Below are 19,129 nucleotides of genomic sequence, written 5' to 3' on the forward strand. Positions count from 1 at the left end.
TTCCCAGCACCATATATTGAATAGACTGTCCTTGCCTCAGGAATTGGTTTTAGATACTTAATCAAATATAAATTGGCTGTAGATGTTTGGATTGATTTCTGGTGTTTCTATTCTGCTCTGTTGGTCTATCCATCTGTTTCTGAACCAGTGCCATGCTATTTTGATTTTAACTACCCTGTACTATCCCCAGAAATCTGGTATTGTGATGCCTCCAGCTTTGCTTTTGTTGTACAAGATTGCTTTAGCTATTCCAAGTCTCCTGTGCCTCCATATGAATTTCAGAATCAGTTTTTCCAGATCTGAGAAGAATGTCTTTGGCATTTTGGTTGGTATCACATTGAATCTATAATTGCATTTGGGAGAATGGACCAAAATATAAAATTTTTATAAACTGAGAGGTAGCGTTCATTGTTATTTTTTTCTGGTTTTTTTTTTTTTTTTTGATTTGTTTTGTTTTCTTTTTGACAGGAAGAGTTTAGACAGTAAGAGAGAGAGAGACAGAGATGAAGGTCTTCCTTCCTTTGGTTCACCCCCAAGTGGCTGCTATGGCCAGCGCGCTGCACCTATGCAAGCAGGAGCCAGGTACTTCCCCCTGGTTTCCCATGAAGGTTCAAGGCTCAAGGACCTGGGCCATCCTCCACTGCACTCCTGGGTCACAGCAGAGAGCTAGACTGGAAGAGGAGCAACCAGGACAGAATCCAGACCCCCAAGCTGGACTAGAACCCTGGGTGCCAGCACCGCAGGTGGAGGATTAGCCTAGTGAGCCAAGGTACCAGCCGTGGTAGCGTTCATTGTAAACATTCCTTCTCAGAATCATGCTATAAAGTTGATGCTCATTGGGAACAGATATTTATGGCACACAGAACAGACCCTCTGGCAGAACAACACACTGCCTTCCTAGGGTTATCTTAGAAAAGAAATTACAAGCCTATTACAGGAGCTGGAAAATGTGTTTCCTAACCAGAGAGGGGTGACTAGGGCCTTGTGTGTGAGGAAACCTCTGTCTTAGAGCCTCACTTCCATTATCAACAACTGTTACCTCACCCAATTTTGTTCTGCATCACTCCCCCCACTCTCCATTTTCATTGTTCTTCCTTTGATTTGATGCTCTCCTGCTTGAGGCACCCAACACACAAAATCTTATTAGCATGAGGATGATTAAGTTGCCATCCTTCCAGGCTAAATAGGTAAATCAAAAGTTAAATAAATTACAAAATCTGAGATGCTTCTGAGCAAGAAAAGAAGAAACACCTTAGAGAATAAAAATGCCTAGAGTACTAACATCTTGTCTCATTATATCTTAAGATAATCCCTCTGGAATACAGAAAGAGTTGTTTTTGTTTTTTTTTTAAGTATTTATAAGAAGGCTGCATTCAAAAGGGAACAGACAGATTTGACACCAATTGAATGTCTTCTGATAGGTGAGTGGCAGATTATTTCCCACTTTTGAGCTCAGAGATTTATCATTAGCGCATAACCCAATATAAATTTAATTTGAATATTTCCATATGTTTTGTGATTGTTTCCTCATTCCCTGAGAAATGAACATGAAAATGAGTAACAATGTTTTTGAATATTTACTGTGATTCTAATAGAATGGAATATAATCTTTGGAATAAAACAATCTCTCATCTTAAATATGAATGCCCATCAGGTCTGTGATGAGCCCTTATTGCCATGTGGGTAGAGAAGGATGCACTACATGCCATGTGGTTTATCACAGTTTCTGTAGAGGTAGTAGACCTTAGAGAGATTCACAAAGACTTTCCATATAGAAGGAAGCTGTGCAGGATGAGCGCTCACCCAGAATTACAGGCAACAAAACTTAGAAGAGTTCCTGCCAGATGAAAAATTGTGGAAAGAGATTAATAGAGAACGATGACTTTGGCAAAGATTTTGGAAAATGTCATATTTTCAGATTCAATAAACATATTTCAATGCATTATATGTCACAAGGTAGACATTGTTGCCCCTTGCAGGTTTCTAAAGAGAATTAACAATGTGATTTGCATTCAACATACACCAGATATTCAGTGAGAAGAGAGGAATCATATTTTCATACAAAATTCAGAACAAACATGGCATTGAGTTGGCTAAAACTGTATAATTAGGGTGACAACTTGGACAGGGGTGTAGCTAGTAATATTTTGGGTAAAAATCGTATTTTACTCATCATTTATCCCTGCAAAATCTGATTTAAATTTTCAGTTTATCAACATTGGCCCCTCTACAGCATTCATGCTTTCTTTCAAAAATAAAATAATTAAAAATTGACATGAGAGTTGGCATGGTTAATACTGAAAATGTATGGAGCTAATACTGAAGTTCATGACCACCCTTGATTCTGAGCTAAGTCTGTTTTCCCCAACATCTCTGGATTAGATAGCGGGAATCATGCAGTGAGGTTCTCAAGGAGGGTAGATTGTATCCCTCTTTCACTTAAGCTTCTGAGGGATAAAGGGTTTGGGAATACCTGTTAATGCTCCCATTATATGGTGACTTCTGCAAAACAATAGAAGGTGTGGATTTCTTTCAGAGAGAGAAATCTAACATAACTGAATGTAGAGGGAATGCCCTTTTGAAAAAGAATCCAACAGGAGCAGCCACTCTTCCTGCTCTTGTGTCTGCAGTGCAATACAGAAGTAGAAAAGAAGCCACCTAACACTGCATTGCACAATCCTTCATTCTCCACCTTTCCTTTATTAATTTTATTTCAACCATTCAGTTAACTACAATACAAACACAATATTATGGTTTTAACTATTGTAGGCATTTTAAACTTCTCTAATCTTTAATTGAAGAGTTGAAAAAAGTGCAGTAGTTCTAGAAAATGCACTATCAGTACATAAGCTAATATGTCTGAAAATCTTTAGAAGATACTTTTGTGTTGGCTTCCTAGGAGAACCTGTACCAAAAAAAAAAAAAAAAAAAAAAAAAAAAGGAACATAGAATAACACTCATAAACATCTAAGAAACTCTATGTCAGTTTGAAAAGGATTGAAAAATTTCAGTTCTCCTTGTATTCCTTGAGGGCCAAGCATATTTTTTTTATAAAGAAATTCCTCAGACAATTCTATGTGTGTCAGAGTTACAGTGTCTTTCATAGTCATTAGCTGTTGTGCAGAGTGTAATAATTTCTACTCCAGGTTTTAGATCTGATTCATTAAATTATTTAAAATCACCCTCAGTTTTATTTTTGTTTTGGATATGGTTTTGGATAACTGAAGGATGAAAACTATAATATATTCAGCTATATTAAAACCAATGATATGCATTCAAACTACGCACTAGTAAAATCCTTGATCCAGTCTCAAAATCTAAAATCCTAAATAGTGAAACCATACAAAAAGTGCAATAATACCCATCTTTCATTAGATTTAAATGAATCCTCAAGGGTTCTGAGTGTTCCATGCTTTCCTTTTAATAAAGCAGAGGAAAATCAGACAGGGAATAGGTAAAATATTAGCAACTAAGTGGGCAGATTATCTAGAGGCTATAAGCATTTCCTTTCCTTTTTTCAAGGTGGAATGTTTGGGAGAAATTCTGCAGAGAAGCAGACAACATTATCTGGTACAAATAAGATATGTTTGTATAAACATACCTACATATTTAGTGTACCAAATATGTATAAATTCTCTTTAGAAGAGCAGTAATGAGTGACTTTATATCACAACTCTCCAAAGACAGATAAATTCATCCTAAATGATGAGTGATGCACCATCTAAAATGTGGACCCTGATGCTTACTGGATATGGTAACAACGAAGCTAATACTAAAATAGGTATACAACTTGATTTTGCATAGTTGAATTAGCAAAATCACTCAGACCTTCCAAACTGACAAGGTCTTGCATTCAACGAAGGCTATAGGAGAGCATTACATTCATAAGCATGTTTGGTCCTCAAAATAACCTTATGAACTTGTCATTCAAATTGAGAAAGAACCGTTCTTGGGACTCAGCAAGAAATCTCAGCCAGAATCTCTCTGATGAGGAATATTAAAGTTTGAGGAAAACACTTCATACCATCACTTAGCACACCACAAATGTATCCCTTTGGTTTTTGCAGGTAAACCATTTCACACTTGTCCCTTCTTCTCATTCATGAAGCCATGAAGCTGCATACTAATGTGACTGAGTTCATTCTACTGGGGTTGACAGAGGATCCTCATAGGAGGAAAATGGTGTTTGTCACATTTTTGTTTTTCTATTTGGGAACAATATTGGGTAACTTGCTGATTCTTGTCACCATCAGGACCAGCCGAGCACTTGGGAGTCCAATGTACTTCTTCCTTTTTCACTTATCCTTTTCTGATACCTGCTTCTCTACCTCCATTGCCCCTAGAACCATTGCAGATGCACTTTTGGAGAAAGCCACTATTTCTTTCAGTGAATGCATTATCCAAGTTTTTATGTCCCATTTTTTTGGCTGCCTGGAGATCTTCATCCTTGTCCTCATGGCTGCTGACCGCTATGTGGCCATCTGTAAGCCCTTGTACTACACGACCATCATGAGCCCCCAGGTCTGTACCATCTTGGTGGCCTTAGCCTGGGTGGGGTCCTGTGTGCATTCTTCAGCTCAGATTTCCCTTGTCTTGAGTTTACCTTTCTGTGGGCCTAATGTGATTGATCACTATTTCTGTGACTTGCAGCCCTTGTTGAAGCTCGCCTGTGCAGACACCTATGTGATCAACCTACTCCTGGTGTCCAATAGTGGGGCCATTTGCACAGTGAGTTTTGTCTTGCTGATGTTCTCCTATGTGATCATCCTATGTTCTCTGAGGAACCACAGCGCTGAAGGGAGGAGAAAAGCCCTCTCTACCTGCATCTCTCACATCATTGTGGTCATCCTGTTCTTTGGTCCTTGCATATTCATATACACACGCCCTAACACCACTTTCCCTATAGACAAAATGATAACAGTGTTTTACACAATTGGAACACCTTTGCTGAACCCTCTGATTTATACACTGAGAAATGCAGAGGTGAAAAATGCCATGAAGAGATTGTGGAGCAAGAAGTTGATCTCAGATGACACACGATGAATGGAGGCTTCAAATTCTAATTCATTGTTGGATTCAACAGAGGATATGATCTGTCATTATGGATCTAATATAAGCCTATATTGAGGCATGGGGATAAGTTCCCTCTTGTAATGAGGCAATGAGAACACATACACCAGTTGCTGTTTGGTTTGTTTTGTGTAGAGAGAGCCGGCATGAGGTGCATTTCTTCTATCTCATCATCTCATAATCTTGAATTGGAGTGCCATTCTCATTTGTGGGCGTCATAGTGTCTTCCTTGTTCTTGTTTCCTCAGTTTCTGTGTTTGTTGCTTGGCATTGTAGAGATATTCTTTGGTTTCTTCTTTTTTTTTCCTCACTGTGGTGGCTTTTCTTTTTATACTTTGACATTAGATTAAGTAGACTGTCTGCTTTTGATGAATCTTTAGATTCTTTATAGAAGAGTAGGGGAACAGAGCAAAAAATATTCTCTCTTCTAAAGGAGACTCGATCTTAAGAAGGCTCTGATATTTGCTGTATAAGCATACAATCAATCTTTTTAACAATCTTTTTCTGTTAATTATTATTCCTTATATTTTTGCAGAGAGCATTAAGTTTCCTCTTAAATCATAACAATGACAGAAAATTGTTTATGATATAAGGCTATGGTAACTGAAACATGTATAGCTCAAATTAACTTAGAGGTATTTGTGTGGGCTAGAAATAAATAGTGCAACCTGTTGATAAAAGGAAATGTGAAGATATTTAACAGATGAAAAAAGAATGTGAGAGCACAGAGGAACATTTTTAGACTTTATAACAGAAGATTATTTCAATCCACAAAAGATTAAATTGATAACCAATTCAAAATCTTTGGATGAAAATTGTAATTCTACACTGGTGATAGATACCATGTTTTGTCACCCTCCGTTGGACTACAGTGTCTCCTCATATGGATGCTAACATTCCAACTTACTTCAGTTAGTTCTCTTGTGTGTATGCTTTTCATATAGTAAATTAATCTTGAGTATTTTTATTTGGGAATAAAATTTCAATTTAAAAATTGCTAAATTATGTAATAATTATTAAGTTTAAAGCAAGCATTAAGACACCACTTGGGATACCCACACCCCATTTTGGAGTGCCTAGGTTTGAGTCCCCAATTTCCTGCTAATATGAATCTTTGATGGCAGCAGTTGATGGTGTAAATTCATGTGCTCTGCCACTTATGTTGAGGTCTGGATCGAGTCCTAGGTTTCCAAACATTTGAGGAGTGAACTAGCATATAGGAAGACTCTCTAGCCTCTCTCTCTCTCTCTCTCTCTCTCTCTCACTTTTTCCTCTTTATGAAATAAAAATGTTTTAAAAATGAAATCATAATAATTTTATTGTACCAGTAAATTCATTTCCTAACTTTGAGAAATGATTATCTATTATTGTTTAAGAACAAATATTTTACATTTAAAGAACAATTATAGTTTTGTGTTTACATTTTTCATATACTTTGTATTTCAGGGTAAAATTTCCATCAATAACACTCTAAATTTATAGCAATTACAGTAATTCTGCCTTTCAAATAAGTAAATAAATCTGAAAAAATAAAAGGGTAATTTAGACTTAGAGATAGGCAGACACACACACACAGAATCCCATATGAAAATGAAGGCAGAATTTCAGTGATAAACCTAACTAAAGCAAATCCTGCCAATGATTGTCATTCAATTGTCAAGAGCGAGGATGCAGGCATGGAACATGTTTTCCTCATAGCTCTCAGGAGAGGCCAAACTACTAGTATCTTGATCTCAAGCTTCCAAACTTCAGAACAATGAGGTAATTAATTCCCACTGTTTGATCCACTAAACCAATTGTACTATGTTATGGAAGTTCTAGAAAACAGAATCAGGGGCCAACACTGTGGCATAGTGGGTGAAGCTGCTGCCTGCAGTGCCCGCATCTCATAGGGACACTGGATCAAGTCCTGGCTGTTCTTCTTCTGATTCAGCTCTCTGCTATGGCCTGAGAAAGCAGTAGAAGATGGCCCAAAGGCCTTGAGCTCTTGTACCCACGTGTGAGGTGCGAGACTCAGAAGAATCTCCTGGCTCCTAGCTTCGGATTGACCAGCTCTGGCTGTTGCAGCCAGTTGGAGAGTGAACTAGGGGATGGAAGACATCTCTCTCTCTCTCTCTCTATCTTTATCTCTATCTCTCTGCCGCTGCCTCTCTATAACTATGCCTTTCAAATACATTAATAAATCTTAAAAAAGGTCATCTGATTAAAGGACCTAATTCTACTTATAACTTATTCGTCTTTGTCATGTAAACTATTGTATCAGAAGCTTCCAGGGATGATAGCAGTTACTTATTTGGAACCAATATTCTGCTTATCACAGTAGACTCAACAAAGCAAAATAAGATCCCCAGGTACCTTGACATAGTATCAGGAAAGGAAACTCAGAGTGATGAGAACATTGATGTTTAAGACCAGAACCCATGAACTATGTTTTTGTTGAAGGCACAAAAGATACTGCCTTTTCTAATACAGTAAAAGCCTACAGGAAATGATGATACTTACATATATTTTTGCTCTCTGGAATCAACAGGAATGATGAGATTCTAGATAGCAGGCAGCAGAAAGTTATAAATGTTAGAGAAAAGGTGGATGCAGTTGTAATAATGACAGTAAATCCAATGTGCATTGAAGTGCCTTTATCTGTAGGGCTGTGGCAATGGAAAGCAGATCATAATATTTTAGTAACAAGAAAGGGTAACAGTTAAATAGATAGACCAGTAGCCAACTAACATACTGTAAGACTTTTCATTTTTTTAAACATTTATCTATCTATTTACATGTCAGAGTTACAGGGAGAGAGAGAGGAGGGAGAAAGACAAAGACAAAGTGAGCCCCTCCATTCTCTGGTTCAGTTCCCAACTTCAATAATGGCCAGAGGTGGGCCATGCCAAAGCCAGGCACTGGGGTCTCCATCTTGGATCCCATATGAGCAATAGGGGCCCAAGCAGTTGGGCCATCTTCTGCTATTTCCCAGCACAATAGCAGGGACCTGGCTCAGAAGCAGAGCAGGTGGTGCTCAATCCAGTGCTCCTTTGGGATGCCTGCATCCCAGGCAGCTAATTAATCCACTGTGCCGCAATGGCATCCCCAGCAGGATATCTAAATAGTAGTATTGTCAATGTTACTAGCTGATGCGGACAATACTGATAATAACTGCAGTAGAAAATTGTAGTATCTGACGCTGTTCCAGAATTCAATAAAATTTCAGATCCATATACCAGTGATTGAATGGTACCTTGGGTCCCACTAATCATGTCATTGAAACTATACAAATGTCCTTTACATACTTACCTTAAAAGAATCGTTGTGCCACTATAGTTTATGATAGTGAGTAGAGAATACCAAGACATTTCAAAGATAGTTAATTTTGTGTTCAGAGCTGACGATGATACAAGACATTCAAAATAGTGTCCACGGTTCTCTTTGGTTAGAGTATAAGAATATGAAAGCCAGGCTACAGAGGCTTGGCTCAAGTGACCCCTTCTTTCTGATTAATGTGTTCTTTAGTTTATTGGTTTAGTTTGAATGTAACTCAAGTTGGTTTCCCAGCCTCTGCATGTACTTAGAAGCTGACATATTTCTCAGGGTTTCTTGTCTTGTGCTATAGTGTGTATCAGATATAAAGGATCAAATGGAAACTTCTGTAGCATTCTTTAAATCCTAGAAAGAAGAGCAAATCAGAAGTCATCTTTCACCCTCTAAGGTATTTCTGATATTAATGCCACTGCCATATAAGTAAATAATGCACAGGAAATATTCATTGTCAGATGTCTCTCTTTTTTTTAAAAAAAATCATTTATTTGAAAGGCAGAGTTAGAGAGAGAGAGATAGAGAGAGACAGAGAGAGAGACAGAGACAGAGACAGAGACAGAGAATCATCCATCTGCTGGTTCACTCCCCAAATGGCCGCAATGACCAAGTTTGGGCCAGTCCGATGCCAATAGCCATCAAATGCATCTGTATCTCTCACATGAGTGATTGAGCCATCTTCATCTGCTTTCTGAGGTGCATTAGCAGGGACCTGGATCAGAAGCAGAGCAGCTGAACTTGGACCAGCACAGCAGGCATCGGCTTTACCCACTACACCACAACACCGTCCACCAGATGTCTTTTTATTTTTTTGAAGATTTTTTTTGACAGGCAGAGTTAGTGAGAGAGAGACAGAGAAAAAGGTCTTCCTTCCATTGGTTCACCCCCAAATGGCCGCTGTGGCCAGCGTGCTGCACTGATCCGACGCCAGTAGCAGGGCCCAAGAACTTGGGCCATCCTCCGCTGCCTTCCTGGGCCACAGCAGAGAACTGGACTGGAAGAGGAGCAACCAGGACAGAACCAGTGCCCCAACCGGGACTAGAACCTGGAGTACCGGTCCGTAGGTGCAGGATTATTAGCCTAGTGAGCCATGGCGCCAGCCTAAAAAAATTTATTTATTTGTATGAAAATTAGAGTTTCACAAAAAGAGAGAGAGAAGCAGAGAGAGAGAAAGAGAGAAAGATCTTCCATTCACTGGTTCACTCCTCAGATAGCCTCAATGGCCAGGGCTGGACCAGGTTTAAGCCAGGATCCAGGCACTTAGTCCAGGTCTCCCACATAGGTGCAGGAGCCCAGTGAATTGGGCCATCTTCCTTTGATTCTTGGAACTGACTTCCATAGTGTTAAGTTCACATTCTCACCAACAGTGAACTAAGGTACCTTCTTCCCTATATCCTCACCAGCATTTTTTTGTTGATTTCTGTATGAAATCCATTCTAACAGGAGTGACGTAAAATCTCACTGTGGTTTTGATTTGCATTTCCCGGATGGCTAGAGATCCAAAACATTATTTCATGTGTCTGTTGCCCATTGGATTCTCTCTTTTCAAAAATGTCTATCTAATTCCTTGGCCCATTTCTTCACTGGGTTGTTTGCTCTGTTGTTGTGGAGGTTCTTGATCTCTTTATGTATTTTGGTTATTAATCTTTATCAATTGCATTGTTTGCAAATAATTTCTCCCATTCTGTCAGTTGCTCTTCACTTTCCTGAATGCTTCTTTTGCAGTACAGAAGTTTCTCAATTTGAAATTATTCCTTTTGTTGATTTTGGCTTTGATGTCTGTGTCTCTGAGGTCTGTCCAGGAACTCTTTGCCTATACCAATGTCTTGCATGGTTTCCCAATGTTTTCTAATATATTTATGATATCAGGTCATAGATTTAGGTCTATAATCCTTTTTGAATGGATTTTTGTGTAAAGTGTAAGGTACGGATCCTGCTTCACACTTTCACATGTGGAAATTCAGTTTTTCCAGTGCCATTTGTTGAAGAGACTGTCCTTAGTCCAGGGATGTTTCAGCTCCTTGGTCAAATAAAAGCTGGTTGTAGGTGCTTGGATTGATTTCTGGCATGTATATTCTATTCCATTGGTCTATCCATCTGTTTGAGTACAAGTATAAGGCTGTTTTGATTATAACTGCCTTGTAGTATGTCTTGAAAGCTGGTATTGTGATGCCTCCGGCTTTGTTTTTGATGTATAAGATTTCTTTAGCTCTTCAAGGTCTCCTGTGTTTCCATATGAATTTCAGCATCATTTTCATTAGATCTGAGGAGATGTATTTGGTATTTTGATTGATATCACATCAAATGTCTAAATTGCTTTTGGAAGAATGGAAATTTTGATGATATTCATTCTTCCAATCCATGAACATGGAAGATTTTTCCATTTTTTGGTATCTTCTATTGCTTTCTGTAATGTTTTTTTACTTCTAATCACAGAGCTCTTTGACATCCTTGGTTAATGTATGCTAAGGTACTTGATTTTTTTTTGTAGCTATTGTGATTGGGTTTGATCTTAGAACTCTTTCTCGGCCATAGCATTGTCTGTGCATACAAATGCTATTGATTTTGTGTATTGATTTAATATCCTGCTAAATTACCAAACTCTCCTGTGAATTCAAAGAGTCCTTTGGTAGAGTCTGTTGGATTCCCTATATAGAGAATCACGTCATCTGCTAATCAGGATTGTTTGACTTCCAATTTCCCAATTAGAATGACTTTGATTTCTTCACTACTTTTGAGTATTATTTTCAATTACTAGTTTTGGGTTTGGTTTGCTGCATTTTTCTAGATCCTTGAGATGCATTGAGTGTTCATTTATTTGCTTCCTTTCCAGTTTCATGATGTATGCCCCAATTGGTATAAATTGTCCTCTTAACACTGCTTTGCTATATCTCATAAGTTTGATGTGTTGTATTGTCATCTGCATTTATATCCAGAAAGTTTTTGATTTCTCTTTAGATTTATTCTATGACACACTGTTCATTCAGGAGCATGTTGTTTAGTCTCTATGTGGTTGCATATGTCCTGGAGATTCCTGAGCTGTTGCTTTCCAGCTTCATTGCCTTGTGGTCTGAGATGATGCATGGTATAATTCGATTTTTTTGAATTTGCTGGGACTTGCTTTATGGCCTAGTATATGGTCAATCCTAGAGAAAGTTCCATGTACAGGTGAGAAGAATGTATTTTCTTTACTGCAGGATAAAATGTTTTGTAGATATCTGTAAGATCCAATTGGTATATAGTGTTAATAACTTGGCTGTTTCCTTGTTGATTTTCTGTCTGGTTGATCTGTCCTTTGAGGGAAGTGGGTATTGAAATCCCCCATTACAATTGTATTTGAGTCCATGTCTCCTTTTACATACCTTAACATTTCTCTTAAATAGACAGGTGCCTAATATTAGGTGCACATACATTTATAATAGTCACATCTTCCTGATGAATTGATCCCTTAATCATTACATAGTGTCTTGCTTTGTCTCTTTGACATTTTTTTGTGTTAAAGTCTATTTTGTCTGATATCAGGATGGTACACCAGCCCTTTTTCCGTTTCTGTTAGCATGGGATATCTTTTTCCATCCTTTTGCTTTCAGTCTGCATGCATTTTTGTTAGTGAGAGATGCTGATTGTAGGTAGAAAATAAATCGGTTTTATCTTTTAGTCCATTCAGCTAGGTCATGTCTTTTAACTGGAGACTTAACGCAATTTACATTCCAGGTGACTTTTGATATGTAATGACTTTGCTCTGCCATTTTTCCATAAATATTCCTATTTTACTTAAAATTTTCTTTGTAGTTTTACTGTGAGATTTTCTTTCCTTTACCTTCTTCCATAGTGATGACCAAATTTTTGTGATTCTGTTTGCAGCCTATCCTAAAGCATCTTCTGCAGACTGGACAGGTGGTGATCTTTCAGTTTCTGTTTGTCATGGCAGGTCTTTATTTGACCTTCGTTCATAAACGTGAGCTCTGCAGGGTAGTATTCTGGGTTGAGAGTTTTTTTTTTTTCTCTTAAAATCTTTTTTTTTTTTTGGTTTAAGTTTTTTTTTTTTTAACTTTTATTTAATGAATATAAATTTCCAAAGTACTACGTATGGATTACAATGGCTTCCCCCCAATAACTAACCTCCCACCCACAACCCTCCCCTTTCCCACTCCCTCTCCCCTTCCATTCACATCAAGATTCATTTTCGATTATCTTAATATACAGAAGATCAGCTTAGTATACATTAAGTAAGGATTTCAACAGTTTGCTCCCACACAGAAACATAAAGTGAAAAATAATAGATGATTTTTTTTAAATGATGATGAAATCAGATCAGACCTATTGTCATGTTTAATCCCAGTGAGAGTCAAGTTGGGAATTGATAATTTCTTTTTTTTTTTTTTTTACAGAAGATCAGTTTAGTATGCATTAAGTAAAGATTTCAACAGTTTGCACCCCCATAGAAATACAAAGTGAAATATATTGTTTGAGTACTTGTTATAGCATTAAATTTCAATGCACAGCACATTAAGGACAGAGATCCTACATGAGGAGTAAGTGCGCAGTGACTCCTGTTGTTGACTTTACCAATTGACACTCCTGTCTATGGCATCAGTAATCTCCCTATGCTCCAGTCATGAGTTTCCAAGGCTATGGAAGCCCTGTGAGTTCTCCGACTCTGATCTTGTTTAGACAAGGTCATAGTCAAAGTGGAGGTTCTCTCCTCCCTTCAGAGAAAGGTACCTCCTTCTTTGAAGACCTGTTCTTTCCACTGGGATCTCACTCGCAGAGATCTTTTGCCAGAGTGTCTTGGCTTTCCATGCCTGAAATACTCTCATGGGCTTTTCAGCCAGATCCAAATGCCTTTAGGGCTGATTCTGAGGCCAGAGTGCTATTTAGGACATCTGCCATTCTATGAGTCTGCTAAGTATCTCACTTCCCATGTTGGATCACTCTCCCCTTTATTTATTCTATCGGTTAGTGTTAGCAGATACTAGACTTGTTTATGTGCTCCCTTTGACTCTTAGTCCTTTCATTATGATCAATTGTGAACTGAAATTGATCACTTGGAATAGTGAGATGGCATTGGCACATGCCACCTTGATGGGATTGAATTGGAATCCCTGGTATGTTTCTAACTCTACCATTTGGGGCAAGTCAGCTTGAGCATGTCCCAAATTATATATCTCTTCCCTCTCTTATTCCCACTCTTATGTTTAACAGGGATCACATTTCAGTTAATTTTCAACACTTAAGAATAACTGTGTATTAATTACAGAATTAAACCAGTCATATTAAGTAGAACAGACAAAAAATTACTAAGAGGGATAATGTATTAAGATGTTCATTAACAGTCAGGGGCTATGCTGATCAAGTCACCGTTTCCCATAGTGTCCATTTCACTTCAACAGGTTTCCTTTTTGATGTTCAGTCAGTTGTCACCGATCAGGGAGAACATATGGTATTTGTCCCTTTGGGACTGGCTTATTTCACTCAGCATGATGTGTTCCAGATTCCTCCATTTTGTTGCAAATGACTGGATTTCGTTGTTTCTTACTGAGGTATAGTATTCTAACGAGTACATATCCCATAATTTCTTTATCCAGTCTACCGTTGATGGGCATTTAGGTTGGTACCAGGTCTTAGCTATTGTGAATTGAGCTGCAATAAACATTAGGGTGCAGACCGCTTTTTTGTTTGCCAATTTAAATTCCTTTGGGTAAATTCCAAGGAGTGGGATGGCTGGGTCGAACGGTAGGGTTATCTTCAGGTTTCTGAGGAATCTCCAGACTGACTTCCATAGTGGCTTGACCAGTTTGCATTCCCACCAACAGTGGGTTAGTAGTCCCTTGTTCCTCACATCCTCGCCAGCATCTGTTGTTGGTAGATTTCTGTATGTGAGCCATTCTAACCGGGGTGAGGTGAAACCTCATTGTGGTTTTGATTTGCATTTCCCTGACTGCTAATGACCTTGAACATTTTTTCATGTGCCTGTTGGCCATTTGTATTTCCTCTTTTGAAAAATGTCTATTGAGGTCCTTGGCCCATCTCTTAAGTGGGTTGTTGGTTTTGTTTTTGTGGAGTTTCTTGATCTCTTTTAGATTCTGGTTATTAGCCCTTTATCTGTTGCATAGTTTGCAAATTTATTTTCCCATTCTGTTGGTTGCCTCTTTACTTTCCTGACTGTTTCTTTTGCAGTACAGAAACTTCTCAATTTGATGCAATCCCAATAGTTGATTTTGGCTTTGACTGCCTGTGCCTCCCGGGTCTTTTCCAGAAATTCTTTGCCTGTGCCAATATCTTGAAGGGTTTCTCCAATGTTCTCTAGTAACTTGATGGTGTCAGGTCGTAGATTTAGGTCTTTAATCCATGTTGAGTGGATTTTTGTGTAAGGTGCAAGGTAGGGGTCTTGCTTCATGCTTCTGCATGTGGAAATCCAATTTTCCCAGCACCATTTATTGAATAGACTGTCCTTGTTCCAGGAACTTCTAAGATCAATCCCATTCACAATAGCTACAAAAACAATCAAATACCTTGGAATAAACTTAACCAAGGACGTTAAAGATCTCTATGATGAAAATTACAAAACCTTAAAGAAAGAAATAGAAGAGGATACCAAAACATGGAAAAATCTTCCATGCTCATGGATTGGAAGAATCAACATCATCAAAATGTCCATTCTCCCAAAAGCAAGTTATAGATTCAATGCAATACCAATCAAGATACCGAAGACCTTCTTCTCAGATCTGGAAAAAATGGTGCTGAAATTTATATGGAGGCACAAGAGACCTCGAATAGCTAAAGCAATCTTGTACAACAAAAACAAAGCCGGAGGCATCACAATACCAGATTTCAGGACATACTACAGGGCAGTTGTAATCAAAACAGCATGGTACTGGTACAGAAACAGATGGATAGACCAATGGAACAGAATTGAAACACCAGAAATCAACCCAAACATCTACAGCCAACTTATATTTGATCAAGGATTTTCTCTTAAAATCTTGCATTTGGAATATATCTTCCCATTCTCTCCTATCCTTTAGGGTTTCTGATGAGAAATCCACCGTGAATCTAATTGGGGATTTTCTGCAAAGAATCTGTCATTTCTCTTGTGCAATTTTTAGAATCTTTTCTTTAATTTTTACTGTGGAGAGTTTGATTACAATGTGTTGTGGTAAGGATCTTTTCTGGTTTTGTTTATTAGGAGTTCTATGTACTTCCAATATGGGATGCTCCTTTCTTTCTCCAAATTGGGGAAATTTTCTGTTATTATGTCACTAAAAAGGCCTTCTAATCCTTTCTCTCTTTCCACACCTTCAGGAGCTCCTAGAACCTATATGTCAGGGTGATTAATAGTATCCTCTAGATTCCCAACAGTGTTTTTTAGTTTTCTAATTTCTTCTTTTTATGTTTGTCCTGACTGTATACTTTCCCATGTTTTGTGCTTTGCCTTCTTTGTCTGATACGCTTTTTATGCTTCACTGATTCCTTTCTTAAGGATTTCCACTGTAGTTTTATTTGTTCTATTAAATTCTTCTCTTTCAATATTTCTTTTTGATTTGCCTTTAAGATCTCAAATCCATGGGAGAAATTTTCTTACATAACTTGTATGGATTTCAATAATTTGTGCATTTACTTCTGATCACTTCTAAGTAATCCTATGATCAGCATCTTTCTTCTGTTATTTTCCAGGAAAATTTTTCACATCTACCTCTATCATACATTTTCAGTTAAATTTTGTAACTAGTGCAATTTTATTTCGATTTTTTTTTTAAATTGTTTTACATGGGCCGGCGCTGCGGCTCACTAGGCTAATCCTCTGCCTTGCAGCGCCAGCACACCGGGTTCTAGTCCCAGTCCGGGAGCCGGATTCTGTCCCAGTTGCCCTCTTCCAGGCCAGCTCTCTGCTGTGGCCAGGGAGTGCAGTGGAGGATGGCCCAAGTGCTTGGGCCCTGCACCCCATAGGAGACCAGGATAAGTACCTGGCTCCTGCCATCGGATCAGCGCGGTGCGCCGGCTGCAGCGCACGAGCCGCGGCAGCCATTGGAGGGTGAACCAAAGGCAAAAGGAAGACCTTTCGCTCTGTCTCTCTCTCACTGTCCACTCTGCCTGTCAAAAAAAAAAAAAAATTGTCTTACATGTAGATATCCAGTTGCTCCAGGGTTGATGGTAAATAGATATCTTCACTGTATTAACTTGCTCCCCTATCAAACATAAGTTGGCTTTGTTTAGGAGGACATATTTTGGGGCTCTCTAGTCTGCTCCATAAATCTATTTATCTGTTCTTCTGAAAATAGTATTCTATCTTCATTACTGTAGAGTTCATGTGAATCAGAATTTGGGAGTGCCACTCTGATGACATTCTTTGCTCCTTCAAATTAAGGTTCATCTATGTTGTTGCAAATGACAGATTCTGATTCTGTTTCAAAGCTCTGCACTATGGCAGTATATAATACACTTTCACTTGATTAATTCTTCCATTAGGTTGTTTCCTCATTTTGGTAATTATAAATAATTTTTAAATGAACATAGGAGAACAGATATCTCTTTGACAGATTCATTTCAGATCCTATGGATAAATACTCAGAAGGGCCTATGTGATAATTTTATTTTAGTGTTTTGACAAGTACACATTCTGTTTTCTTCATTGCTGAGGTGGATAAGCAAGGAGTTTCGCCCCTATAGTTAAACTTTTAAAAATGTAACATTTTATGTATTATTTTTGAGATAATGTATTTTAAACTTACATTATAGTCAGATGCTTCAAGCCACACTAAATAAAAATTTCAGAAAAAGAATGTTTAAAAAAAGATTGTAGGTTAGCAGGAAAATATGTAAGTCTATAAAAAATCACCATTTGGAAACAATGTTTAATTTAGCTCATATAAAGTAATTTTGTCTTTCTGTGAATCACTTTACTACTAACCACAAAAATATTTTCCAGGGTTGTTACTGAGATTGTGCAGAATCTTTATGCCAAGTCGGGAAGATCATACATCCTGAAAATATTAAGACTTCTTATCCAGGAACGTGGACTATGGACTATGTCTCCATGTATTTAGATTTATTTTGATTTACTTTTCAAGAGTTATATTTATCATGGCCAGTGCTATGGTGCAGTGAGCTGTGCCTCAGCCTGCCTTACATGCATTCCATATGGCACTGGTTTGTGTCCTGGCTGCTCCTCTTCCAAATCAGTTCTTTGTGGCCTGGGAGAGAAGTGTAGGATGGTTCGAGCACTTGGACTTCTGCACCTATATGGGCGAACCAAACAAAGCCCCTGGCACCTGGCTTCAGACAAGCTCATCTCTTGCCCATTGGCTCAGCTCTGGCCCATTGCAGTCATTTGCGGAGTGAACCAGCGGGTGGGAGACCTTTGTCTCTGTCTGTCCCTCTCTCTGTCCATAGCTCTACTCTCAAATAAATAAATGAAATCTTTTTGCAAAGAGTTGTATTTGTCCTCATATACATGTTGTGCATATGTTGTTATATGTCTACCCAAATATTCTATTTTGGGCATCCTTAGGTTTTTAGTTTTATATCTTTTCTCTTTCTTGCTATAGAAGAAAGTGATTGATTATTTTATGTTAACTTTGTATCTTACAACCTTGTTATACTTGGTAGTTAGTTCCAGAAGGGAATTTTGGTGAATTGTTTTGAATTTTCTTCATGGACAACCCTGGCATCTATGAAAAGAGGCAATTTTAATTCTCTCTTTGAAAATAGTATTTTTTTAACTTTTATTTAATGAATATAAATTTCCAAAGTACAGCTTATGGGTTACAATGGCTTCCCCCCAATAACTAACCTCCTACCCACAACCCTCCCCTTTCCCACTCCCTCTCCCCTTCCATTTACTTCAAGATTCATTTTCGATTCTCTTTATATACAGAAGATCAGTTTAGCATACATTAAGTAAAGATTTCAACAGTTTGCTCCCACACAGAAACATAAAGTGAAAAATACTGTTTGAGTACTCGTTATAGCATTAAATCTCAATGTACAGCACACTAAGGACAAAGATCCTACATGAGGAGTAAGTGCACAGTGACTCCTGGTGTTGACTTAACAAATTGACACTCTTGTTTATGGCCTCAGTAATCACCCTAGGCTCTTGTCATGAGCTGCCAAGGCTATGGAAGCCCCCTGAGTTCAGTGATTCTGATCATATTTAGACAAGGCCATGGTCAAAGTGGAAGTTCTCTCCTCCCTTCAGAGAAAGGTACCTCCTTCTTTGATGACCCGTTCTTTCCACTGGGATCTCACTCATGGAGATCTTTCATTTAGTTTTTTTTTTTTTTTTTTTTTTTTTTTTTTTTTTTTTTGTTCCAGAGTGTCTTGGCTTTCCATGCCTGAAATATTCTCATGGGCATTTCAGCCGGATCCGCATGCCTTAAGGGCTGATTCTGAGGCCAGAGTGGTGTTTAGGACATCTGCCATTCTATGGGTCTGCTGTGTATCTCACTTCCCATGTTGGATCATTCTCTCCCTTTTTTATTCTATCAGCTAGTATTTCCAGACACTATTTTTGTTTATGTGATCCCTTTGCTTCTTAGTCCTATCATTATGATCAATTGTGTACAGAAATTGATCACTGGGACTAGTGAGATGGCATTGGTACATGCCACCTTGATGGGATTGAATTGGAATCCCCTGGTATGTTTCTAACTCTACCATTTGAGGTAAGTCAGCTTGAGCATGTCCCAAATTGCACATCTCTTCCCTCTCTTATTCCCACTCATATTTAACAGCGATCACTTTTCAGT

General features: G+C 38.2%; 1 protein-coding gene across 1 annotated transcript; it reads left to right on the plus strand.

Annotated features, from left to right (window-relative positions):
- Window positions 1–4,110: 4,110 nt before the first annotated feature.
- Window positions 4,111–5,144, plus strand: LOC100358666 (olfactory receptor 4C11-like). Its single transcript, XM_070062097.1, has one exon. It carries the CDS (start codon window positions 4,111–4,113, stop codon window positions 5,041–5,043), a length of 933 nt encoding a protein of 310 aa, XP_069918198.1. The 3' UTR covers window positions 5,044–5,144.
- Window positions 5,145–19,129: the final 13,985 nt, after the last annotated feature.

Source organism: Oryctolagus cuniculus, chromosome 1 (genome assembly GCF_964237555.1).
Source record: "Oryctolagus cuniculus chromosome 1, mOryCun1.1, whole genome shotgun sequence".
Taxonomy (NCBI): Eukaryota; Metazoa; Chordata; class Mammalia; order Lagomorpha; family Leporidae; genus Oryctolagus; species Oryctolagus cuniculus.